This window comes from Dipodomys merriami, unplaced genomic scaffold, assembly GCF_024711535.1.
Source record: "Dipodomys merriami isolate MVZ:Mamm:240054 unplaced genomic scaffold, mDipMer1.0.p SCAF_21, whole genome shotgun sequence".
In the NCBI taxonomy this organism is placed as follows: Eukaryota; Metazoa; Chordata; class Mammalia; order Rodentia; family Heteromyidae; genus Dipodomys; species Dipodomys merriami.
The window spans coordinates 1,363,061-1,389,775 of NW_027203493.1; the positions used below are offsets into that span (position 1 = coordinate 1,363,061).

Sequence of the window (26,715 nt, forward strand, 5' to 3'; positions counted from 1 at the left end):
TATGGCGGAAGTGGCGGTGCGTGTGACGCCGCCAGCGAAGGGGGGGCGGGACCTGGGGCGGAGAGCGGTTCGCGCGCTTCGGGCCTAGTCCGGACTCGCCGCCGCCGCCGCCATATTCCCGGTAACGGGGGCGCGCGGACGGGGGCCGGCTGTGCCGGAAGAAGGATCGGGGCCGGCGCTGAGGCTGGGAGGGGGTCGGTTGAGCTTGGGACGGCCGGAGTCAGCGGGCGGAGGGAGGCTTGGGCCTTTGAGAGAGGAGGCTGAGGGCGCCGAGCCGGGCCGGTGGGGAGGGAGTGGGAGAGGCCTAGCCGGAGGGGGGGGCGAGGACCGGGCCTGGGTGGGAAGCGGAGGTGGCGGGAGCTTCCGGAACCGCCGGGGCTTGGCCGGAGCCGCTCCGGGGCCTAGACAGGTGCGGCGGGCTGAGGTAGCGGGCTTCGCCGCGGTCGTTCCTCACAGCCGGGCCTGAAGGCCCTTGAGAGCCGAGGCCTGGACTTTTCTCATCGCGCCACAAGCGGCTGCGGCGCTGGTTCGGCGCAAGTCGGGTCGGGCCCGCGGGTGATGGGCAGCGAGCCCCGCGAGCCCGGGAGGCCTGGGAGAGCTGGGGGCGGCGCGAGGCCGGGGGCGGGGCGGGGCGGAGCGGGTGGGGCCGAGCTCGGGCTGCCGGGATGCTCCTGCGTCTCTGGAGACGGGAGGTTGGCAACCATCGTCCTCCTCTCCCAGCCCGGGATCCTTTCCTTGCCTTCTAATCTCTGCCCTTTTCTGAATATCGCAGTGGCAAATTTCCTACTCTTGTCCATTCTCCCGGCCCGAGATCTTCTTTGCGGAGCCATGTCAGAAGGAGTGGACTTGATTGATATATACGCTGACGAGGAGTTCAACCAGGTGAGGGGTGGGGATTTTCCTCCATCAGCTGAGGAATTACTTCCAGCCAACTCGCCTGGACTTAAAACAGGAGTCTGTTGGAGCTTTAAGAAAATTTCCCCCTTAGCATCTTGAGAATTTCCCCCTAGTGGAGACTAAAGACTACTGACCATTCCATTCCGCTTTTTGTTAGTTTCAACCTCCAGGCTGAATTTTAAAGGATTTGCTTTAAGAGCAAATTAAAATCCGATGTTACAGTGAACCAACCTGTGGAATCTCCCTCCGCAGGAATTCAAACTTGGGTGTCAGTCTCCTCACAGACTACACTTAAATCAACTGCTTTTGTTACAGTGTTCCTGAGTTCAATGTTGGTAACTGTTTCTTTAATGTTTTTTGAGACTTCATCTCAACAATGTTAGCCCCTTCTCCCATAAACTCCCAAGAACTCTATATCATTTAGTGTGTTCCCTCTATTCCAGTTGTGCTGGTCTTGAAGTCCACAGGCATTTTGGTATAAGTTGTATTAGTGAACCTTTTAAAAGAGAGTGGGGCTCACACCTGTGCCTTAGCCAGTCAGGAAGCTGAGATCTGATGATCTTGGTTCAAAGTCAGCCCAGGAAGGAATCCAAGAGATTCTTACCTCCAATAAGCCATCAAAAGCCTGAAGTGGCACTATGGCTTAAGTGGTAGAGTGCTAGCCTTGAGCAAAAAAGCTCAGGGACAGTCCCCAGGCCCTGAGTTAAAAGCTCCAAGACTGGCACTAGATTTAAAAAAAAAAACGAGTGACAATCTAGTTAGGAAGTGAGTATAAATTAACTCACCCTTTGTTAGATTGGTTAGTAGCTTTATATTTTTATGGTATCAAGAAAAAAAGATTTTTGGGGCTGAGAAGGTGGCTCAGTGGTAGAGCGCTTGCCTTGCATGCCGGAGGCCGTGGGTTCGATTCCTCAGCACCACATAAGAAAAAAGCGGGAAGTGGTGCTGTGACAGCTCAAGTGGTAGAGCGCTAGCCTTGAGCTGAAGAGCTGAGGGACAGTGCCCAGGCCCAGAGTTCAAGCCCCACGACAGGACCCCAAAAAGAAAAAAGAAAAAAAGATTTTCCCTGAAATGATTGTGCAAATTCAGTTCTGTGACCTTGAGGTCAGATTTCAACAATATTCCAAAATCCTTATTTAAAACTTACTAATATCTTACCTGGGTTATTTTCAGCACCATTCTCCTTGAGCAAGCTGGCTCTTATCGGTGTCTTCCAATGGGTATACATAAAGATCTGGAAAGAGCGTGGAAAGAATGGAGTAGAGAAGAATACCCTGGTTGGACCCTGACTTTGATATGAGGCAACAAAAGAGGCTAATACATCCATTTTTCCCCCTTGCCCTAATTGGCATAAATTTATTTTAAAAAATTTTATGCATTGTGGCATTTATTATTTTGGCTATACTATAGTTTTTTTAATTCGGCCTAATGCAAGTGCTCTACTACTTGAGCCATGCCTCCACCCTTTTTTTGCTTTAGTTTTTCAGATAGGGTCTCACACTTTTGCTGGTCTTAAACTGCCATTCTTCTACCTCTGCCTCTCTTCTACTTCTGCCTCTTGAGTAGTAGCTGGGAACTATAGTTGTGTGCCACTGCCAGGTCCATATCAAGGCTTTTAAATGTTAAGATTTTAAAGCATACACAAAGGTGAAATGGTTGGACTACATTAGACCTATTATTCAGTTGTACAGATTATACTTTTTTGGGGGGTGGGGGAGTCTGGTCGTGGGGCCTGAACTCTGGTCCTGGGCACTGTCCCTCAGCTCTTCAGCTCAAGGCTAGCGCTCTACCACTTGAGCCACAGCACCACTTCTGGCTTTTTCCTTTTTCCTTACGTGGTACTGAGGAACCGAACCCAGGGCTACATGCATGCAAGGCAAGCGCTCTACCACTGAGCCACCTTCTCAGCCCACTTTTTTTTTTTTTGGCAAAGGGAGAGAGCTGCTGAGGACTGAAATAAGTAGCCTTGTACATGGTAGACATAAGCTTTTCCATTGGATGATACCTCTGGCCCCAGTTATACTTCTCTTCAGAGCCTTGCTGGGAAGTATTCTTCTGTTATTTGAGCCACACCCCCAGTCCATTTGCTTTTGTTTGCTTTTCAGAAAGGGTCCTGTGCTAACTACCTGGACTGGCCTTGAATTATCCTGCCAGACTCCACAATAGCTGGGATCACATGCACTTAACTACCACATCTAGCTTAATTATACTTTGTTTTTTGTTTTTTGGTCGGTCCTGGGGCTTGAACTCTGGGCCTGGGCACTGTCCCTGTGCTCTTCAGCTCAAGGTGGCTGTTTGAGCCACAGCACCATTTCTGGTTTTCTGGTGGTTTATTGGAGATAAGACTTTCACAGACTGTCCTGCCCCAACTGACTTTGAACCACGATCCTCAGATCTCAGCCTGCTGAGTAGCTAAGATTACAGGCATGAGCTACTGGTGCCAGGCTTAATTTACTTTGTAGTAATAGCATTTTCCCTGTGTCTTTTCTGTTAAATTTTAGAGTTCCCTATATATGACTACTAGTTGTCTTATAAATACATGCAAGATGTTTAAAGTGGCCAGATGAGCCAATATATGGATAAAAGGTTATGTATACAAATTATAAAACTATTCCTGGATTTTATATCTTTGTTTTAATATGACTTTTTGTAAATCACAGTTTTATTAATGAGAAAAACAGACTTCCTTAGTTCTTGTCTTCTCTCCGTGTGGTTGACAGTGCTGCCAATTTGGGAAGTAGGCAGAATGGAATGGGGCCTTTTACTTTAGGCCATGATTGGTCTTTAAGAAAATGATTGTTTCTCTCTTTTCTTAGGGTTTGTCCTAAGGCTTAAACATGGTCTAGGCATTATCCTTGAGCTTTTTTTTTTTTTTTGCTCAAGGCTTTCCTGCCAGTGCTGGCTTTGAGCCATGATTCTCAGATCTCAACCTCCAGAGATTTAGAGGTGTAAGCCATCAGTGCCCAGTTTTTTTCTCTTTTAGACAGGTCTTGCTATCTACCTTAGCTGAAATGGGAACTTAGTATGTAGTCTAGACTGGCCACTGATTTGTCCTTTTCTACATAGGCCTCAACAATTAGTTCTCCATCTAGTTAATAGAGGAGTATTTTAGGGGTTTTTTTGTTTTGTTTTTTTTCTTTGCTGGTACCAAGGCTTAAGGGTGCTTGTGCTTGTACTTGTGCTTGCTTGGCCACTTGGCTTTTTTGCTCATAGCTTGTACTCTACCACTTGAACCATGTGTCCAGCCCAAAGAGGACTTTTTTTAATGGATCTAAAACATATCTTTAGTATGTGGTGTCAATTAGATGTTAACACCAAATAGGTAATATTTGATCTTGGGAAAATACTAGAAATTTTAAAAAGGATTTGGTCAGAATAAAAACAAAACTGCAGGTAGTAAGATTATTACAAGTTGATGTAGACTGAGGAAGCAAGTACAAGTTATGTTTTGGAATGTCTTAGGAATATTACTGATTTGCCTCAAGCTGGCCATTGCATAAGAACCTCCCCTCATGTATACTTGGCTCTCTGAGAAACATTAATAGAGTTCCTAGATGGAATCCTGTTATGCTTAAACTCTGATCTGTTACAGAATGTGCTACAAAAGCTTCTTTTGCAGAACTTCTCTATTGGGCTGGGAGTAAAACTAGAAAGGTGTCTGAGAATTGCTGCTCTCCTAGGTGTTTTGTCTCTGTTCCTTTTCACGGTGAGATAGGTTTTGCATAGTATGCCTAGTTCTCTTCCTCCCTTCATTCCATCTGTAAGTATTGTTGAGTTACTTCTGTGTGCTAAGCATTATGCCAGACTAGTGAGGTCAGATGTTGGGATGGGGATGAATCTTGGTGCTCAAAACAGGTTCTGGTCCAGGGGGGCAAGAACGATGGTGATGGATAATAATAATGCAGAGTAACAGGTAGTTGTGATGAGGAGGGTAGGTACAAAGAGAACTGTGGAGATGATGTGAAGCCCAAATTTTAATTCAACCTTGGTACAATAAAAGGAATCAGATGGGTTGCTTTGAGAAAAATCAGTTCTAGGCTAGTTGCTTTTTTAAATCAGATACCTAGGAGAAGGCTTGAAAAGTAGGAATATTGAGCATACTGATGAGGAAAATCTTACATGTTTTCTTATTTACCAAGAAGACTTTCATGTGGCCATCACAGCTTTTTGTGCACAGAATTTTTCCTGAGGTACTTATTCAGTATTAAATGCATATTTCTTATTTACAACTTTTCTAGAATTAAACTTTTTGAACACTACTGCAAGTTAAATGTGGTTTTTCACTTAACATGTAGGATTACATTTTGTTTTAACCTAATCTGTTGCTAGATAAATCATCGGCTTTAGTAATCAGAAAATTTTAAGACCTTACCTGGTTTTCTCTTACCAGTTAAGCAAGTAAAATGATGCTAGCATATTTGTGCTAGACACAACCTGATGCTTCATTTCTTCAGTAGAACTTTCTACTTGAATTTCCTGTGCAGTTCCCACAAGCTCTTTGAACTGAGATGCCCAGAAAGACATTGGAATCTTTTAACAGTTTCACATTCATTGAATACTTTTGTTTCTAAATGGTAATCTATAAGCCAGGGTCTTCAAAGTCTGTCTTGTTCTATTTATTTGTCAGTTGTAAGGCTTGACCTCGGGCTGGGTACTGTCCCTAAGCGATTTTTACTCAAGGTTAGTGCTCTACCACTTTGAGCCACAGCTCCACTTCCAGTTCTCTGGTGGTTAATTGGAAATAAGTGTCTCATTGACTTTCCTTCCCCGGATGGCTTTGAACCACCATCCTCAGATCTCAGCCTCCTGGTTAGCTAGGATTGTAGGCATGAGCCCTAGCACCTGGCTGACAATTTTTATATTACAACTTTCAGACATCTCTGAATCACATAACTTCACCTAAGGAATCTCAATACAGTTGTATTGAATATCCAAGATAGTGCTTTTTCTTATTCCCTTTAAATTTCCATTAAAAATCCTTAAATTTTTTTGTGTTGTTAAGACCTTGATGCAAAGTACAGTTGCCCCAGGCCTCAGGTGATTGGTCTCAGGCCCCTTGCCCCCATTACCATAATCCTCAGGTACTTAAGTCATTTATAAAAAATGGTGTAATGTTTGCATATAACTTAACCACATCCCTCTCATGTACTTGTCTCTAGCTGATTTAATTTTATTTTGACAGTGCTGAGGACTGAACACAGCCTCACACTTTTGAGGCAAGTGCTCTACTAACTACTAAGCTATATCCCCAGCCCTATATTATTAGTTAACTTTTTAAAGGCTATATCAGTCCATAGTTGGTTAAATTTGTGGATATAGATAGACCCCACAGATAAGGCAGGCAGACTACTGTGCCCTCTAAGCATTAGATCATTGAATTAGAATCAAGTGACTTTTAGGTCCTTGCTCTTCCTTAAACCACAAGGGGAAATCACCACAACTAATACGTGAATTAGGAAGGTCTACAGTCGGGATAGTAAACAGTGCTGGGGATCAAAAGCACTCTACCACTCAACCCAGTATTTCATGTCTCTTCGACAGTTATTAGAATACTGAGATTGTGTTCTGTGAGCTTCAGAGCTTCCCTAACTTAGTGTATTTTTCATTTTGGTATCCACTATTCCTCTATATTTCCAAATAAGTTTATTTCTTATTAAATACTACTGTGTAATACTGGACTTGAGAAGTAGCATAAGATTTTCAAGACAAATACTTGTTAGTGTATCTGAGATGTGGTCTTCAGAGCTGACCTTACTAATAACAGCACATATGTCTCATTTCTATTTCCCAGTTCATTCACAATGTATCCTTTGATTCTCCTAGGTGGCTAAAGTCAGAGATATTTGACACTGCTAACAAAGTCTTGGGAGAGAAATCTACAAAAAAAATAACTAAGATGCAGTTTCAAATGAAGTTTTTTGTGTAGGACTAGAAAGTATTTGTGGGCTCTAAGTAAACTGGTGTGAAATAGGAACAAAATGAAAGGTTTGCAAATGGACCTTTGCCAACCCCCTCATCTTTTAGGACTCAGAGTTCAACAATACAGATCAGATTGACCTATATGATGATGTGCTGACAGCCACCTCCCAGCCGTCAGATGACAGAAGCAGCAGTGCTGAGCCACCACCTCCTGTTCGCCAGGAGCCATCTCCCAAGCCCAACAACAAGGCGCCTGCAATTCTGTATACCTACAGTGGTCTGAGGAATAGACGAGCAGCTGTCTATGTAGGCAGCTTCTCTTGGGTGAGCAAGGATAACCAAAAGGTTTATGGGTGGACTGGAGGGAGAGCACTGGGAGGTGATGGCATTTTCAGAAAACACTGTTGCACCTGTTTTGTGCTCTGATGGGGTTGGATTTCTTTTCCCTGGGATCAGGTTGGATTGCTCTCTGAAAGAGAACTATCCTGAGGACGTACTGGTGCCGAAGAAAGGAATGATTAAGTGGGTAGTTGCCTTTTCTGCCATTCTACTACTGCCCCTGACCCTGGGGCTTTATGTCTAGCAGGGTCATCTGTGGGACGACGTTTCAGAGTGAACACCTTGAATTCTTGGTGGTCATTAGATGGTCCTGTGATAATGGTGGGTGATGGGGATGAAAGATCTCTTGGTAGCTCCAATACATGTGTGTGTATACACACACATATGCTTACATACATATATGTGTATGTGTGTACATACACATGTATGTATGTGCACATACTGTGGGGAAAGTTCTAGTGGTGGTCAAGCAACTAGCCTGACAGATGTGTGATTAAAAGTTGCTAGCAATCAGTGTTTGAACTGATGAGCAACCAGCCCAAATGATCAGAATTAAAATAGGGCCAATCTTAATCCCTAAAAATAGGCATGGGGGGTGGTGAATGGGTTTTGAGTTCCGAATGAGTGAGGACAAAAGAAAAGCTTACATGAATTAAAATATTGCTGGGCTTTGGGGTTTTCTATGGGAAGTTATGCTCGTGGCTAGAGTCCTAGGGTTTGGGACGTTTGGTGGAGTAGGTAGAGTTCTTGACATTTTTCCCTTTCCATCTTGCCGGCCCCAGTGGACCACAGACCAGCAGCTGATCCAGGTTATTCGCTCTATAGGAGTCTATGATGTGGTGGAGTTGAAATTTGCAGAGAATCGAGCAAATGGCCAATCCAAAGGGTGAGGTCTGGATTTGGGGAACCCTATTGATTTGTAACTATTGGGATAGCAGGTAACAGATATTTACACTACCTTTTGGCTCTGGATTCTAACCCTTGCAACCCCTTGTCCAGTTTACTCTCTTGTTTGGATACACTAACTCAGAATAGGTCCTAGCTGCAGTGTGGTAGAATGTCCATTTGTTGAGGGGGAAAGAAGACTGATTTTTAATCCTCCCAAGAACATTAGGAAGATTATAGCATGGTATCTTTTTTTGTTGATAGTTTAAGCAAGGTATCCTTTGCTTTGCCAAGTAGAAGAGATTTATTTATTCTCAGTTGGGTAAATAGATATCACTCATTCTACTCATTCTAACTTCTTTTCCTCAAGGTATGCTGAGGTGGTGGTAGCCTCTGAAAACTCTGTCCACAAGTTATTGGAACTCCTGCCAGGAAAAGTTCTTAATGGAGAAAAAGTAGATGTGAGGCCGGCCACCCGGCAGAACCTATCACAGTTTGAGGCACAGGCCCGGAAACGTGAGTGCGTCCGAGTCCCAAGAGGGGGTACGTGGAGACCATCTGTATGAAGGGGGGAGGGTTGTGGGTTTGTTTTCTGTGGGCTCAAATTGCTGTGTGCACAGCTGGGGGAGGGTACTGATGGCTGTCAGTGGTGGCATGATTAGTAGTAAGCCAAAAAGTGAGATTTTTGTGTAGATGAAAGCATACATTGGAGCCAGGTAAGTTCAGCTCTGCCACTGACTAGCTGTGTGACTTTGGGCAAGTCACTTCATTGCTTGGGGCCTGTGTCCTCATCTGACCAGGATACAGGATATCAAACACTCTAATTTCCATATTTCTTATAAAAAATTTCATACCAATAAATGGACTGTAAGAAGCAGCCACCTGAAGGTGTGCATAAAGTTAGCTGTAATCTTGTCAAGAATATATTGGGAGGGGGGTATAGAATCAACTGAAAGAAATATTGGAGAATAGGAATTTCAGCATTTCTCTAGCATTGTCCTGAGGAGAGAACAAGCTTTTAGTTATGGAATGTGTTGTCTGTTTGGCAAGTGGATCCTATTTGTAATTAACATTGCATCCTTCTGCCTTAGCTTGATGACAGTGTCCCTTAAGTTCATCCCTTAAGCCTTTGGGCTGACTCTAGTCACCAAGCCACCTTCTAATACCATCTGGTTTCCCAACAAGGCAGGAGATGCACTGACCAGCTGACACAGTATTACAGTCTGCTTGGCAGTTACAGTTCTCATTGTAAATTACTAAATTGGCATTCTGATTTATAAATCAGTCTTTTGTGAGCTCGATTATCTTGAATCCATCTCTAAGGTCCAATTACCCCTTGGTGAACTGTTGATATCAAATTTCTGAATCTGTGAAACATGAAGACCAGACCTGGAGTTGTCCTGGCCCCACAAGGCACAGGCCCCCATGCAGGGCCTTGCCTAAGAGTCACCCACCTTTCCTTTTACTACTGTGGGGAGGGATGGCAACGTATCTGCTGCATTCTCTCACTACTTAGGCCAGCTCTAAAAACAGTAGTGCCTTGTGTTATGAGTGTATTCTTCAGGATATTGCCACTTCTCTCTTTCAAAAGAATAACTATTTCACCTAGATTCAGAGCCTGAATGAATGAGCTCTCATTGTTATGATGAAAGGAACATGCTTCTCTTCTTTAATTTGTGTTTTCAAGTCACTTCTGTTTGTCGCTTCTGTAATTCAGTTCTTTAACTTTGCAAAGGTACATGATTTTACAGCTGCATTGAGGGTGACATGTCTACCTCTCTCCACTTAGCTATTTCCTCCTTTGGTATTATTACTTTTCTGAAAAGATAAGTGTGATTGTTGTTTTTCAGCTCTGTCACAATGATAGAGTTGAGTTTTATTGACTCATTAAGTAAATTTAAGTGGCTTAAAGATGGCCACTTCTCAGACTGGTAGCATGGCTCAAAAGGTAAAGCACCTGCCTAGTAAGTGTGAGGCCCTGAGTTCAACCCCAGTATTGTTTCTTGCTCTTACTCTCTCTCCAAATAAGAGACAGCCAATGCTCTGGAGACTTGTAGCCATAGATACAAAACAACTTTTGCAGATATGAGAACAGTAGCTGAGAGGGTGGCTGGTTGTCAAAAGATTGTACTTGCTTAAAACCTCCTCTTTATTCCATTTGAGAGAACTCAAGAAAGGAACAGTTACCATGTGTTTAAGAAACGAAGAACAAGAGTGCTGTGGCAGGCACTGGCAGTATTCTCAAGTAGAGAAATTGAGGTGGTGTCAGCGTACCTAATTCCACCTTAGACTTGCCTCAGGCTTGGATAATACCTTACTCTTCTTTCCCCCTATACATTTGCTAAGTATCTTTCTACCTTTAAGACTTCCAAAGCCATATGATCATGTTCTGTTGGAGCCCTATGATTAATACTTAGCCTGGGAATTAGAGAGGACAAACAAGTGTAACCAGGTGACTTACCAGAAGCCATGCTTCCGTCTGCATACAAACATGCTCTGCACCCCTGTGGTATGCAGCAGCATCCTGACATTTTCTGGTGGTATTCCCAGTAGAAGACTTAGGCCATAAAAATGTTGTTAATGAAATACATATTTGGAAGTGGCGCTGTAGCTCAAGTGGTAGAGCGCTTGCCTTGAGCTGAAGAGCTGAGGGACAGCGCCCAAGCCCAGAGTTCAAGCCCCACGACTGACAAAAAAAAAAAGAAAAGAAAAAAAATGAAATACATATTTAACTGTTTGAACAAATTTGAAGCATGTTTTGTACCAAGCTTTTGCTAAGTGTTCCTGTGTCAGCTGGGTGCCATCTGCTCAATCTATGGGCAGATCTTTTTTGGTTTATCTCCCATTTTCTGTGTACCTCTCAGTTGACCTCATCATCTACTCTTAAAGTGTGTCTTTTTCCCCATCCCAGTTTCATTTGGGTGTGTGGAAAAGCATCTTTTGACATATAGAACTTAAGGGTAGTGTTCTTTTCTGGATTCGTCTTAACTGGGATGACCTTTTTCTCTGAGACCAAAAAAATGAAAAAGGCAATATTATGATTTTTCCTTCTGTCTCAGCTACTGCAATTGCCTTCCTCAGGAGAGGTGTCAGGTGATTTGCCGAAGGATGAGCTGGTCCAGTCAGTATGTCTAAAACCTTGGCAGTAACATCAGATCTGTTTCTTTTGTAGGCATACCTCCACGAGCCCACTCCCGAGATTCTAGTGATTCTGCCGATGGACGAGCCACACCCTCTGAGAACCTCGTGCCCTCATCCGCTCGTGTGGATAAGCCCCCCAGCGTGCTTCCTTACTTCAATCGCCCTCCTTCAGCCCTTCCCCTGATGGGTCTGCCTCCACCCCCAATTCCACCCCCACCACCTCTCTCCTCAAGTTTTGGGGTTCCTCCTCCTCCTCCTGGCATCCACTACCAGCATCTCATGCCCCCTCCTCCTCGATTACCTCCTCATCTTGCCGTACCTCCCCCTGGGGCCGTCCCACCTGCCCTGCACCTCAATCCAGCCTTCTTCCCCCCGCCAAATGCTACAGTGGGGCCTCCACCAGATACTTACATGAAGGCCTCTACACCCTATAACCACCATGGCAGGTAAGAACTGTCTTATTCCCTTTAGATCAGAGCCAGGTACAATTGGGCACAAACTGTTCTGGAAAAAGTGCAGAGTCCTGAGCTTTCCCCCATGGAAACGAGTGTCACAGTGTTGAGACTCAGGCAGAGTTTTCTGTCAGTTTTTGTTTTTTTCTATCAGTGCTTTTTACGTAATGTTTTGGTTTGCATGCACATCTCTTGACCTAACTATATCCTTCATTCTCCTCGTAAGAAACTTGATATTGAGTGCCATGAATGGCTGCTACAACTACTATGTCTAGCATTGTCAGGAGAAAATTTACAAAAGCATATGACATAAATCCTGTCCTTAAAGATAAATTGAATGTGTAAAGTACAATAAATAATAAGCATTGAAGGTATACAGTAAAATATAAGTAAGAGTGCTGTAGAATATGGTCAAATTCTTAAGAGCTGTGAGCAGTGAAGAATGGTATTATCTCCCTGCAGCCGAGATTCGGGCCCCCCGCCCTCCACAGTGAGTGAAGCTGAATTTGAAGAGATCATGAAACGAAACAGAGCAATTTCTAGCAGTGCCATTTCCAAAGCCGTATCTGGAGCGAGTGCAGGTAACTTTTACCTGCCTTTTCTTTGCCTTCAGTTTCTCCCTTGGTTTGTCATTTCATTGGAAAAAAGTTCAACAAAGTAAAAGATACCAGTTGTGGCACACTTCACAGGACAGTACATAGCTTGATTTCTTGCTTTTGAGGGTCTCTGATGGTATCATTTAGCCAGTATCTAAACTTGCCTATAGAGAACCAACTTATTGCCCAGTATGTTACTTATACCATCTCCTTTCGGTATTCCTGCCTTAGGGAGATTTTAATTTCAGTGAAGATCTTTAGGCTGTGTTTCTGTGTAGGAGAGCCAATGCCAAATATAAAGGCCAGAATTTTTAGGAAAGATATATAAGATAGAAGCCGGGTGCCGGTGGCTCACGCCTGTAATCCTAGCTACTCTCGAGGCTGAGATATGAGGATCATGGTTCAAAGCCAGCCCAGGCAGGAAAGTCCATGAGACTCTTATCTCCAATAAACCACTAGGAAACCAGAAGTGGCTCTGTGGCTCAAGCAGTAAAGCGCTTGCCTTGAGCTGAAGAGCGCAGGGACAGCGCCCAAGCCCAGAGTTCAAGCTCCAAGACTGATTTAAAAAAAAAAAAAGATATCTCAAATGGTAGTTTGATAAGGAATCTATATGTTAGGGAGTCTGAGAAGAATAGCTTATCCTGGGAAGGCAGTTTTGTTGAGTGTCTTCCTAAGTATATTGTGCCCTTCAGCTAGTTTTTCTCCTGTAGACATGATTGCAAAAACACTGGATATAGAACCTGGCTTCTAAGGGGTTGTGGATTTAACTGAGTGGAAGAGCACTTGCCTGGCAAGTGCAAGACCCTGAGTTCAGTCCTCAGCTCTAGGGAAAGAAAGAAAAAATATGGCTAATAAAATGACATGATACAGGAAGTCACATCATGACAGTTCTATTTACTAACTTCCTGTGAGTTTCCCACATGAATATAAATATCTATAGATAGGTTAGCACTCTGATCCCCTGCTCACTCTCACTGTATGTGTGTGTGTGTCTCTCTCTCACACACACACACAAAGGAATATATTTTTTAACTTGCTTTTCAGTTTTTTTAGAGCGGTTATTTACCTATAGGTTTACCTCATGCATCTAACAGTTTTTCCAGTAATCTGGATAACTATTGTTTTTTACTCAGGCAGCCTTTATTAAAAGCAGTACAACAAATTGTAACATTGTTCAACATGTTCGTACAGAACATGTTGAAGTAAATTTTTAGAATTGTTGCATTTTATTGTTTGCATATTATATATTTTAATAGATATCAAATAGTCTTTGAGCAGTGATATACAGTTTTATACATCTACTAACAGCATCTGGCAATCTCTGTCAAGATTCCAAACCATTGCCAGGCATCAGTGGATCACATCTGTAATCCTAGCGACTCAGGAGGCTGAGATCTAAGGATCAAGGTTCAAAGACAGCCCAAGTATTACTGGAAAGTCCTTGAGATTCTTATCTCTAATTAACCACCAAAAGCCAGGAGTGAAGGTGTGGCTCAAGTGGCAGAATGTCCGCCTTGAGCAAAAAAGCTAAGGAGCAGTACCCTGGTTTTCCATTGTGCCATTTTAGTACCAGTACTCATACACACACACACACACAAAAAAGAAAAACACTGGAATATGGGTGCCATCTAGTTTTATAGTTGCCATATGGGCTTGATTGATCCATATTGCCCCAGTTCTTTGGAACAGCTATTTAATTTTGGTCTGTGTCCTCCTGTATTCTCCTTTTGACCCTGTTAGTTTACTGCCTCTGCTCATCTTTGGCCTTTCCCATCCATCCCATCAGGGGATTACAGTGACGCAATCGAGACACTGCTCACAGCCATTGCAGTTATTAAACAGTCCCGGGTCTCCAATGATGAGCGTTGCCGAGTCCTCATCTCCTCCTTAAAGGACTGTCTTCATGGCATCGAGGCCAAGTCCTACAGTGTGGGTGCCAGTGGGAGCTCTTCCAGGTGAGTTGATGATGGCTTCAAAGCTGACCAGTTCTGAGTAGTATTCTTCTGGGTATCGGTTAGGAAAAAATGGAGTCCAGAGTAACTGATAACGACCTGCCGAAAGAGCTGACTTTACTCTGACATTTTTAAAGAAAAAAATTAACAATACATTTTTGTTAAGTGGTATAATATCTGAAATATATGTTGGGTAAAGCAGTGGAATTGTTTAGGGATGGGAGGGGGAAAGTAGTATAGCTTTTTAACCACCAAATAGCATTTAACTATCAAAAAGCCAGAAGTGTAGCTGTGGCTCAAGTGGTAGAGCACCAGCCTTGAGCAAAAAAAAGCTAAGGGAGGGCTCCTAAACCCTGCCTGAGTTCAAGTCCCAGTTCCAGCACTAAAACAAACAAAAACAGTCTATTGTACTTTCCTACATGATTTCAAACCATCAGCAGATATCAGCTTTCTGAGTAGCTAAGAACACAGATGTGGGACTAGGAAAATGGTTCAGTGATAGAGTGCTTGCCTCACATGCATGAGGCCCTGGGTTTGATTCCTCAGCATAACATAAGCAGAAAAAACAGGAGGTGGAGCATGTGGCTCAAGTGGTAGAGCGCTAGCCTTGAGCTGAAGAGCTCAGGGACAGTGCCCAGGCCCAGAGTTCAAGCCCCACGACCAAAAAAAAAGTAAAAAGCAAACAAAACAAAACAAAAGAATACATATGGGCACCATCAGCACTTGGCTAAAATTCTTTTTTTTTTTTTTTTTTTTTTTTATGAAAATACTGTACAGAGGGGTTACAATTACATGGGCAAGATAATGAGTACATTTCTTATCAATCAAGCATTGTAGCCTCCTCCTTTGTTTCCCTTCCCATCCTCCCCCTCCCACCAAAGTTGTAAAGTTTGTTTTCAACATAACGACTTGTACATCTCATTGTTGCAATGAGGTCCACCTGTATCCCTATTTAAACGATTTGTTTTTTCCCTTCCCCTCCACAAATTATACCAACATCAAATACAGTGAAAGCAGGGGTTATATCGTGGGGGAGGGACATACAAAGCAACAAAGAAATAATCTTATAAATGTGTTAGAAACAATTGCATGAAAGAAAAAAAATTTGAATACATATCCTAGGGTTCATTTCCCTAACATTAACTTATCTGACCTTTTCTGCTTGACTCAGACATAGTCTTTTGGCTAAAATTCTTAACACTATATTTGATACATTTTAGATCTTAACCAATTTAACTTTCATTCTTTTTTTACAAAAAATAAATCCTTGGGCTGGGAAGGTGGCTCAGTGGTAGAGTAGGCATGCCTTGCATGCCTGAGGCCCTGGGTTTGATTCCTCAGCACCACATAAGAAAAAAGCCAGAAGTGGCGCTGTGGCTCAAGTGGTAGAGTGCTAGCCTTGAGCTGAAGAGCTGAGGGATAGTACCCAGGCCCAGAGTTCAGGCCCCACGACCAGACCCAAAAAAAAATAAAAAATAAAAATAATAAATCCTCAAAGGGCTTTAGATCCTCAGCATGCCCATGGTCGAGGTGTGGAGGTATAGACAAGTACTTGAGGCAAATACTGGGAAACACCAAAATTACACATCTGTGGTAGACTCTAGGTGAGGCTGTGGGATTTTTTTTCTGATAGGAAAAGACATCGGTCCAGAGAGAGGTCACCCAGCCGGTCCCGGGAGAGCAGCAGAAGACACCGGGATCTGCTTCATAATGATGATCGGCATGATGATTATTTCCAAGAAAGGAACCGGGAGCATGAAAGACACCGGGATAGAGAGCGGGACCGCCACCACTGAGAAAGGTGGGAAGCCTCGTTCTTGGCTGTGACTAATCTTTTTTTTTTTTTTTTTGGTCTGTTGTGGGGCTTGAACTCTGGGCCTAGGCACTGTCCCTCAGCTCTTCAGCTCAAGGCAAGTGCTCTACCACTTGAGCCACAGCGCCACTTCCAGCTTTTTCTGGTGGCTTATTGGAGATAAGAGTCTCACAGTCTTTCCTGCCTGGTCTGGCTTTGAACTGCAATCCTCAGATCTCAGCCTCCTGAGTAGCTAGGATTACAGGCGTGAGTCACTGGCACCCAGCACTGTGGCTAATCTTTTATGAAAGATAGTATTGCAAAACCTCTCTCTTTTTCTCTTTTTCTCTCTCTTTTCCTCTTTCTCTTTTTTTGTCTGTCACAGAGCTAAGTTCTCCATAAATGATCATTACATTTTAACCCCATAGAATTTTCAGTAAAACATAGGCACATTGACCAAGACAAGTAAGACTTTCTTATTCAAAGAGGACTGCTTTTTATTCAAGGCACAAACATTCGTATCTACTAAAAAGAAATTTTGAGCTGGGTACTGGTTGGCTCACGCCTAATGATTGTAGCTATTCATGAGGCTTGAGATCTGAGAATCTTGGTTTAGAGGCAGCCAAAGGCAGATAAATCTGAAAGACTCTTCAATTAACCAGCAATAGCTGAAAGTATGGCTCAAGGTGTAGAATGCCAGCTGTGAGCAAATAAATCAAGCAAGAGAGCAAGGCCTAGAGTTCAAGCTCCAGTACCAGCTGGGGAAAAAAAGATTTTGAAAATTGAGTTGGTGTTTTTGTTTTGTTTTTTATTTTTTGTCAGTCGTGGGGCTTGAACTCTGGGCCTGGGCGTTGTCCTTCAGCTCTTCAGCTCAAGGTGAGCACTCTACCACTTGAGACGCAGCTCCACTTCTGGTTTTCTGGTGGTTAATTGGAGATAAGAGTCTCATGGACTTTCCTTGCCCAGGCTGGCTTTGAACTGTGATCCTCAGATCTCAGCCTCCTGACTAGCTAGGATTATAGGCATGAGCCACCGGCACCCAGCTTGAAAATTGAGTTTTGTTTTGTTATAGCAATTTTTTTATTGTGATTGATTACATAAATTTCACAAATTTCACAGTATTGTGAGTTAGTGATACTTAAAGTCACAAACACATTGGGCAAATTGTCTTTTTCATGGTCTATAAAGTTTATGAATTCTAGAGCTTTGACAATACAGTTATTCCTTCTGTATCGGGCGAGATGTACATTTCTTTCCTTTTGCTTAGTGTCATCTGTTTCCTCTTTCCCATCATTCTTTCCGTCCCATCGCTGCCATTGAGTTGCTTAGTTCATTTTGATCAATAACAAGTGCAAGTGATGGGTCCCGCTGTAGTAGGTTTTCCTGTTTCCCTCTGTTTCTGTGTCTTCCTCCTAGTTTCCCTTAGATGTGCACATATATACATATATACCATATATGTGGTCAGCAGCATGTGGTCATTTAGTAATGATGCAACCAGATGAGTGGAGATCCTCTGTTTCTCAAGTCTTGTTTACTTTGTCATATGTCCTTACGTTTTGGATTTAACATCCATTTATCAGGGAGACCATGTGCTGTTTAAAGTCTCTTTGCTCTTGGCTTACCTCACTCAACATGATATCTTCTAGCTCCATCCATTTCCCTGCGAATGCCATTATTTTGTCCTTTCTAATGGCTACATAATATTTAATTGTGTATAGATACCACAATTTTTGGATCCATTCATCTGTGCTGGGGCATCTGGGTTGTTTCCATAGCCTGGCTATTGTGAACAGTGCTGCAGTGAACATGGAGGTGCAGGTGTCCTTGTATCCTGGTTCCTGTTGTTCAGGAAAGATGCCTAGGAGTGGTATGGCTGGGTCATAGGGGAGGTCAATATTTAGCTTTCTGAGGACCCTCCAGACTGCTTTCCAAAGTGGTTGTATTTGTGTACATTCCCACCAGCAGTGCAATAGATTTCCTCTTTCTCCACATCCCCTTCAGCATTTGTCATTGGCTGAATTTAGGATGTGGGCCATTCTGACTGTGGTAAAGTGATATCTCTGGGTTGATTTTATTTGCATTTCCTTTACAACCAGAGATGGTGAACATTTCCTCATGTGTTTCTTTGCCATTTTTATCTCTTTTTCTGAGAAGTCTCTCTTTAGTTCCCTTGCCCATTTAGTAATTGGTTTGTTAGGGATTAGTTTCTTGAGTTCCCTGTATATACTGGATATTAGCCTCTTGTCTGATATATTGTTGGTAAATATATTTTCCCAATTAATTGGCTGTCTTTCTAATTTGGTTGCGCTGCCTTTAGCTGTGCAGAAACTTTATTTTAAGGTAGTCCCATTTGTCAAGTCTCTCTCTAACTTGTTGTGACTCTGGAACTATGTTCCGGAAGTTCCTAAAATTGAGTTTTTATGAAAGAGAAAGCTGACTGTGGAAGATGTGTTTGTTTTCAGTAAGATTTTTAAGTAAACAAGCAGGAGGAAATAATTGTAAAGTTCAGTTAGGATCCGTAGACTCTGCTTTGCCAGAAAGATTTACTTGCCCTGCATCTCGTCTCTGCTTTTCTGTGGTTTTCATTCTCAGAAAGGCTTTGCCTTGGGAGAGAGTCCTATATCTCCAGGTGAAATTCTACCAGTTTGTGATCTTACCTGAAAGCAAGCTAAAAAGAATTATTCAAAGCATGTAATGAAGGTAGAGCAGTTGTTGGTGTGTTCTGTGGGAAATTGTAAAGCAGGCTAGGAGAATCTTGTCAGTGGTAACTAGTGGTTACTAGTCCTTTTCCTCTTTGCTTGTTCTGAAAGAAGGTATTTGAGGAGGGTAAAGAGGAAAAAAGCAGACCTGTCTTTGGAGTGAATAAATGGATGACTAGGAAAAATAAACACACACATATATACACAAAATCTATGCTACCTGTGTAGTTCAGGAGCAACAGACAGAAACAGTTGGAAAATTCTGCAGCATTTTGGCTATTAACAGTTTACTAATAATATTCTTCTGGTGTTTGGTATTTAAGTTGGCTTTACTATTAAACAGATTTAAAGCTAAGCATTATGTTTGTCTTCTTCCATAGGAGAAGACAAATCAATGGGAACATGAAGAGTTGCTATTTTGTCTGTCTCCTTTCTCTTTTTTTCTTTTTTTGTTGCCAGTTCTGGGGCCTGAACTCAGGGCCTGGGCACTGTCCCTCTTTTGTACTCAAGGCTAGTAGTCTACCAGTTGAGCCATAACTCTACTTTGGGTTTTTTGAGTGGTTAATTGGAGAATAAGAGTCTCACAGACTTTCCTACCTATCCTGGCTTTGAGCTGTCATCCTCAGATCTTGGCCTTCTGAGTAGCTAGAATTACAGGTGTGAGCCACTGGCATTCAGCTCGTGTGTGTGTGTGTGTGTGTGTGTGTGTGTTTCTGTTCTGTCCTGCATTCAGCTCGTGTGTGTGTGTGTGTGTGTGTGTGTGTGTGTGTGTGTGTGTGTGTGTGTTTCTGTTCTGTCCTGCATTCAGCTCGTGTGTGTGTGTTTCTGTTCTGTCCTGCATTCAGCTCGTGTGTGTGTGTGTGTGTGTGTGTGTGTGTTTCTGTTCTGTCCTGCATTCAGCTCGTGTGTGTGTGTGTGTGTGTGTGTGTGTGTGTGTGTGTGTGTGTGTGTGTGTGTGTGTGTGTGTGTGTGTGTGTGTGTGTGTGTGTGTGTGTGTGTGTGTGTGTGTGTGTGTGTTTCTGTTCTGTCCTGGGGCTTGGAGCCTGGACACTGTCTCTGAATGTCTTTTGCTCAAGCTAGCACTCTACCACTTGAGCCAGATCTCCACTTTGGGCTTTTTTGGGTAGTTTATCGGCAGTAAGAGTCTGACAGATTTTTCTGCCCTACCTGGCTTTGAACTGTGATACTCAGATCTCAGCCTCCTTAGTAGCTAGAATTGTAGGCTAACCACAAAACAGAGTACTTGTTATCACTAAGGTCTAAAAGAGCCCACATAAATCCAAAAGTAAGGCTATGTGTTCCAGATAGTTCTTTCCAGATTTCATAACAGATTGAGTTTTAGAAGGTGCCCATAGGCAAGATGGAACTCACCAATAGATGTGGCCTGGTTCAGACTTGGAGTCAGCAAGAAGGTATTAGTTGTCATAATCTACCACCTCCCCTTATGTAAGTAGCAGCATTTCACTTTTTTCATTGGAGCTAGCACAATTACAGTGTTACTTGAGATCTAGAACCACCAGAGTCAGGCATTGTAGCACATACCTGTACTCCCTGTGCTCAGGTGACTAAGAAAGGAGGATTGAAAATTCAAGGTCATCCTGGACTGTATACATAGTGAGACCCTGTCTCAGAACAGTCATATGACTGGTGTTAGTACTGTGCCAAGATGAAGAAAAGTAATGCCTAGGCAAGTTTTCTAATTCCATACTTCCCTGTTTACCCTTAGGTATGTTGCTTATTCTGTCTGTAAAATAAATGAGTCCAAAAGAACTGAATTAGATACCCCAAAAAGGTCAGTTTCTTCCATTCTCATCCTTAAAGATTTGAATCTACCTGCATTTGCCAGGTTATAGTTCCGTTTGTGTTGGGGAGGTAGTGTGTGGACCTCACTTAGAAAACTTTTAGCTCAAAAAGTCTGGTGTTGTATTCTCTGAACAAGTATTCCCTGAGGTTCATAGTGTGCTCTGTGCAGAGGCTGCTGTTCTGCAACTTTTCTGTTGTGCTATTTTTCTGTCCTTCCTTGGAATATTACCTCACTCTGGGACCTAAGGCTGAGTGGCCCACTGAAGGAATTTTTTTTTGTTTGTTTGTTTGGTTGTAGGGTTTGAACTGAGGGCCTGGGCACTGTCCCTGAGCTCTTTTGCTCAAGGCTAGCACTCTGCTACTTTGAGTCACAGCTCTACTTAATGGTTTTAGAGTGGTTAATTGGAAATAAGAGTCTTACAGGGGCTTTTCTGTCCAGGCTGGCTTCAGACGGCAATCCTCAGATCTCAGGCTCCAGAGTAGCTAGGATTATAGGCACCAGTTGAAGGAATCTTTTACTTCTCTCTATATGGTTTTGACACCCATTATATCCTTTCTTCCAGGGCATGTGTGTGTGCACTTTGGAGTTTGAAGATGTTCTTAGGTAATTTGTGGCTTCAACTATGTCAATGTCTTACTGTTTTAGGATGTTTCCTACTTGAAGTAGAGCCATTCTCACCTCAGTGCTATCCTTCTGATCCAGTGAAAATTTGAATGTTTCATTCAACTCCAGCACAGGGATTCAGTCATGTGTGGTGGTGTATGCGGACACTGGTGGCTCACCTGAAATTCTAGCTACTGAGATCTGAGAATCATGGTTCAAAGCCAGCCTGGGTAGAAAGTCTGAGACTCACCAAAAAGCTGGTAGTAGTGCTGTGGCTCAAGTGATAGAGCACTAGCCTTGAGTACCCAGGCCCTGAGTTCAACACCTAGGATGGGCACAAAAAAAAAAAAAAAAAGGAAGAAAATGAGACAGATACTTTCCTACCTAGGTGTTTAGAACAGTCAACTAGGCAGAGAAGCTAGACTGGTTCTAAGGATCCAAGCTGAAAGTAGTACCATTTCATAGTTAGAGGATCAGGCACCATGTCGATGTTTTATTTCCCCTTCAAATATCTCCTCCAGGTTTTATGAGGCTTCCTTATAAAACATGTATCAAAGGTAAGCAGTTATATACAATATATGTATCTATAAAGGTAAGCGATTTTACAAAGGCTGTGTTCCTAGTTTAAGCATTAGTAGAAATTAAGCTGAATTTAATTTTCCTCTTTCCTTTTGACTGTTGTCTTTTATATGGTCAGACCAACCATATTGCCATACACAGATACTGTAAGCACTGTAACAGTGGGTGTATGTACTAGGGACCTCAAGTTTGGTAGTGATATGACAAGTGGCATTACAAACCCTTACTATTGGGTAAAGATTCTTAACTACACTGAAATTTCTTTGATGGTGTTTATTACTGCTGGTTATTTTCTTTCCTCCCATGATTTTTTTTTTTTTTTTTTTTGGTCAGTTGTGGGGCTTGAACTCTGGGCCTGGGCACTGTTCCTCAGCTCTTCAGCTCAAGGCCAGCGCTCTACCACTTGAGCCACAGCGCCACTTCCGGCTTGTTTTTTCTTTTTGCTTATGTGGTGCTGGAGAATCAAACCCAGGGTCTCATGCATACAAGGCAAGCGCTCTACCACTGAGCCACCTTCTCAGCCTTCCCATGATGTTTTTTGTAATTCCTATTTGGTGTTCATAAACTTTTTTTGTGCTGTACTTAGTCTTGAACTCAGGGCCATAGGCTCTTGCTTGGCTTTTTCATTCAAGGCTGGTGCTCTACTATTTGAACCATACCTCTACTTCTGGCTTTTTGCTGATTAATTAGATAGGAGTCTCTCAGATTTATGTGCTTGTGCTGGCTTTGAGCCATGATCCTCAGATCTCAGCCTCCTGAGTAGCCAGGTTCATAGTTGTGAACCACTGGTGCCCAGCTGGTACCTCTTGTTCCTTTGCTGTCACCCCCACAATTATCACCTAGGGTAAGGATAGGAAACCTTTTTTCTGCCAAGGGCCATTTAGATATTTATGACAATACTCCAGGGCCATACAAAATTGTCAGTACAGGTAAATGGTATTAGGCAGGCAGCGAGAGCCAGTGAAAGCATGTGTCTTATCTGATCACATGTCCAGTGATTTCACCAGCCTTGTAAAGCCTGTGAGCCTCATATTCACACACCTGATGTAGAAAAAAAGTTGAAAAATCTTTGGAGTTTTAGAACAACTTTGGAAAAGCTCTAGTGTTGTGTGTATACACACCTATGTGTAATTACAGTTTGGAATCTGTTTTAACCAGGGCTATTATAAAAGAAATCGGAAATTGAGGGTTTTGCTATGGAAGTACAGCTCCTTGCTAGGGCTTCTGGGGTGTTGAAGTTGATGGATTTGCTTACCCACTGTTACTATTCCATTACCATTGTAATGTCCCATTTCCAGATTTTTTTTCTTCCTCTTAAGGGTTGCTCTGAAGAGATTGTCTGAAATGGTATTTAAACTTACCATGTCCTTTGCAGGAACTTTTCTTGAAAACTTACAGTTTCATTCTTTCCAGCCAAAATCTATTCAGACTCATTTCTGAGATCTCATTCTGTTGGTTTTCCCCAACCTTAAGATGACACTGCTTTTTAAAAATGTATTTGCTGTTGCTTCCCTACAGATTCCCTCTGCTCAGTATTCCTCACTACTATCAGACAGTTTGTTCTATTTTGCTAGGTTTGTGTTCTCTTCCTACATCCTGATTGTTACGTTATAATTTAAGAAAATGCTAGTGTATTTCATGTAAGCCCTGTCAGTCAGAAAATAGCCTCTCACTAGTATTCTTTTTTTCTCTCTTTTCTGATGTTCTTGTTGCAGGACACTGGTTGGAAGCAAATGTTTTTTTAATGGACTTGCATCTCCTCACCTTGATCAGGACTAAAGGACGGAGGCCGCTCCACCCCTTCCCCTCCTCCAAACCCCTAACTCCTCCCTCCAGGCACCCAGGCAATACACTCTGCCCTACAGGATTGAAGATGGCTTGGCAGCCCTCCCAATCCCACACTTCCTGTTTGCCAGGGGAAAGAACCTTAAAGACTTCATGTGGTGGGGGGGTGGGGGTACAGACAGGAAAAAAGCAACATGTCCACTCCCCTGGTCCCCATAGAGAATGGTGCTTTGTCCGAGGAAACGAGTTTCTTAAGTTTTCAGCAGTGCAGTGGTAAGGTTGATGGAAGACTTATTCCCAAAGGAATTGGATCTTCCGTGTAGGATCCAAGAGATTGACTGGGTGTGCCAAAATATGCCCAGGGTCCTGCCCTCAGCACTAGATTTGATGGGGCCAAGAGGGTCTGAACCTCTGCTAGTATCCCATTTCTTTAACTCCTTGATCTTCCCAGCCCTTTGAGGAGGGACCATGAGAACAGAAACTACCTTTTGAAAAGCTACTGTTCTTGGTTTTGCCCTCTCACATGTTGACGGTTCATTTTACTGCCCTCCCAGATTGCTTAACCCTTTTGACTCCGTGCAGCCCAAGCTCCTCCATGGACTTGCCCCTCTAAAATAGAGCAACCCAGGAGGTTGCTTTCAGCTGGGCAAACTGGCAAGCCAGTTACCACCCTCTGCGGTGGTTGCCTCTTGGAATAACCAGCTCCTCAGTATTCCTTTCCCTAGGGCTCTTCCATGTAACACGTAGGGCTCTTCCCCCAAGAAGGCTGCTTCCTTGTTTTAGAGGAAGGTACTGCCATTGGGAGATGGGGATTCTGGGACCTCAGCAATCAAGAGCCCTACTGAAGTACCAGGAGGACTGGGGAAGGAGGCAGCTTGGGCGGGATGTGGCCTACTTCCATAGGCTCTTCTGTCTTCAGGTTTGATGTAAGCATGGGCTTGCATCTCCCAGGTACACACTTTGCTTATTACCAGATAATCTGGCACTAGTATGCAGGTCAAGTCAAATTTGTTTTCTTTCCACCTTTTGACTATTGACTCAATAGCTTCCACATTCTGCCTGGAGGTACTTCCTACCTCTAACAAGGAAAGAGCAAGGAAGAAATAGAGCCTGACTTGAGTGAATTCATCTCAGAGCTCTAAGGACCAGCAATCTGAGGGTCATTTTCTACACAGGCAAAAGGAATTGCTTGCCCCTATAACATCCAATTTGTGATGATGATGCTGGTGAAGGAGGTGGCAGTAGGGTCCTGCAGTGCCCACATGGAGCATGACTTCTACATGTATCTGTAGGGCATATGACATCTAAGGTGAGGAGATGGGAGTGTGAGGCATAGGCCACTGGAGACCCTGCTGGCTCAGTGGGGAGAGACTGAAATGGACCGAACAACCCTTCCTCTGTTTCCAGCACGTTTCTAATATGCCCCTCAGTCACTGAGGGGGATACCCCAGGGTTGGAGAGTCACATTCCCATGGGACAGAGGCTACAGGATTGTAGCTGTGTTTCCCCTGTCCCCCAGCCCCACCCCCACCTCCACCAGAACATGGCACCCGCCCAACTGGCCAAGTGTTAAGTGATGTGCTTATCCTCAAGAGCAGCTCCAGTGTCTTTTTAAAATGTAGAGAAAACCAAGTAAGGTGACAGTTTAAAGAAAACAATATATAGAATATCAGAAAAACTGTTTACCCGGAGAATTATTTTCTCCCCATTTTTGTTTTGTTTTTACTCAATGACACAATTTTTAGTTTTATTTCCTGATAGCAAAAGGAAAAAGAAAAAAAAAACCCTCAAAAGGCCAAGGCCCCGTCCCCCTGTTGTCGGTGATTTGTTTGTCTTTCTGATAGGTTGAAAATTGTGTAATAAACTTGATGACGCTGTCAATCTTTTATACTGCATTGTATTTTTTTCCTTTTGTAACAAAATATTTTTAAATAATAAATGGGGTGTGAGCTGTTTTCATGGATTCTGCATTGAATAGATTTGTTGAGGTGTTGGGCGTGGGTGTGGGCTGATAGAGATGCTTGGGAAAATAGAAAACCGAGTTTTTAGCTGGAACCTGCATGACGGATAAGCTTGTATGGCGGTGGCTGGCCATGACCCCATGGTGACACTCGACCTCTAGGGTGAAACTCTGGGATGCTTTTTTTCCTTAGCCTGCTAACTAGCCTGATTTAAAAAAATGTGGACATCATCCTGTATTGTTCATGATTCCTAAGACTTATTTTAGAGCACATTGTATCGTACAGTTCTTCCCGAAGGATCAGAAGGATCAGAAAGGATCAGATCTGAGTGCCAGCATCCAGTCCTCCATCTGTTTAACTATAGACAAGCAGTGTATCCCTGGGCACTCTGATCTGGAAGATGAAAATAATTACTGTTCTGCTTTCACACAGGGTTGTTTTAGATTTGTTTGTTTGTTTTTTGGGGGGGTCCAGTCATGGGGCCTGAACTCTGGGCCTGGGCACTGTCCCTCAGCTCTTCAGCTCAAGGCTAGCGCTCTACCACTTGAGCCACAGCGCCACTTCCAGCTTGTTTCTTTTTGCTTATGTGGTGCTGAGGAATCAAACCCAGGGCCTCAGGCATGCAAGGCAAGCGCTCTACCACTGAGCCACCTTCCCAGCCCCCACAGGGATGTTTTAGGAATCAGATAATGTGAATGTTCTGTGAGCAGAACTGCCATTTAAATAAGAGGAATAAGAGTCAAGATATTAGTAGAGAACTGGTTTTTCAAAAGCAAAGCGAGGGGCTGGGAAGGTGGCTCAGTGGTAGAGCGCTTGCCTTGCATGCCTGAGACCCTGGGTTCAATTCCTCAGCACCACATAAGCAAAAAGAAAAAAGCTGGAAGTGGCGCTGTGGCTCAAGTGGTAGAGTGCTAGCCTTGAGCTGAAGAGCTGAGGGACAGCGCCCAAGCCCAGAGTTCAGGCCCTACGACCGGACCCAAAAAAAAAAAAAAAAAAAGCCCAGCAGGGTGCTTTGTGGCTCATGCCTGTAAATCTTAGCTACTCCGGAGGCTGAGATCTGAGGATCGATCACATTTCAGTCAGCTGGGGCAGGAAAGTTTATGAGACTCTTATCTCCAATAAACCACCAGAAAACCAGAAGTGGTGCTGTGGCTCAAGTGGTAGAGTACTTGCCTTGAGCTGAAGAGCTGAGGGACAGCACCCAGGCCCAGAGTTCAAGCCCTGTGACTGACAAAGAAAAGCAAAGTGGGGCTGGGAAGGTGGCTCAGTGGTAGAGCGCTTTGTCTTGCATGCAGGAGGCCCTGGGTTCGA

General features: G+C 43.4%; 1 protein-coding gene across 4 annotated transcripts; it reads left to right on the plus strand.

Moving 5' to 3' along the window:
• Positions 1-46: 46 nt before the first annotated feature.
• On the plus strand, positions 47-25,398 carry Cpsf7 (cleavage and polyadenylation specific factor 7). 4 transcript variants are annotated; one of them, XM_070032184.1, is made up of 11 exons: positions 47-121; positions 773-882; positions 6,922-7,140; positions 7,938-8,041; positions 8,411-8,583; positions 11,213-11,627; positions 12,096-12,214; positions 14,016-14,184; positions 15,815-15,982; positions 21,039-21,079; positions 23,374-25,398. In XM_070032184.1, exons 2-9 carry the CDS (start codon positions 829-831, stop codon positions 15,975-15,977), a joined length of 1,416 nt encoding a protein of 471 aa, XP_069888285.1. In that variant the 5' UTR covers positions 47-121; positions 773-828; the 3' UTR covers positions 15,978-15,982; positions 21,039-21,079; positions 23,374-25,398. The 4 variants fall into 4 exon arrangements, with proteins under 4 accessions (XP_069888285.1, XP_069888283.1, XP_069888286.1 ...); XM_070032182.1 differs by lacking the exon at positions 21,039-21,079; XM_070032185.1 differs by lacking the exon at positions 21,039-21,079 and having other exon boundaries at positions 8,411-8,556.
• Positions 25,399-26,715: the final 1,317 nt, after the last annotated feature.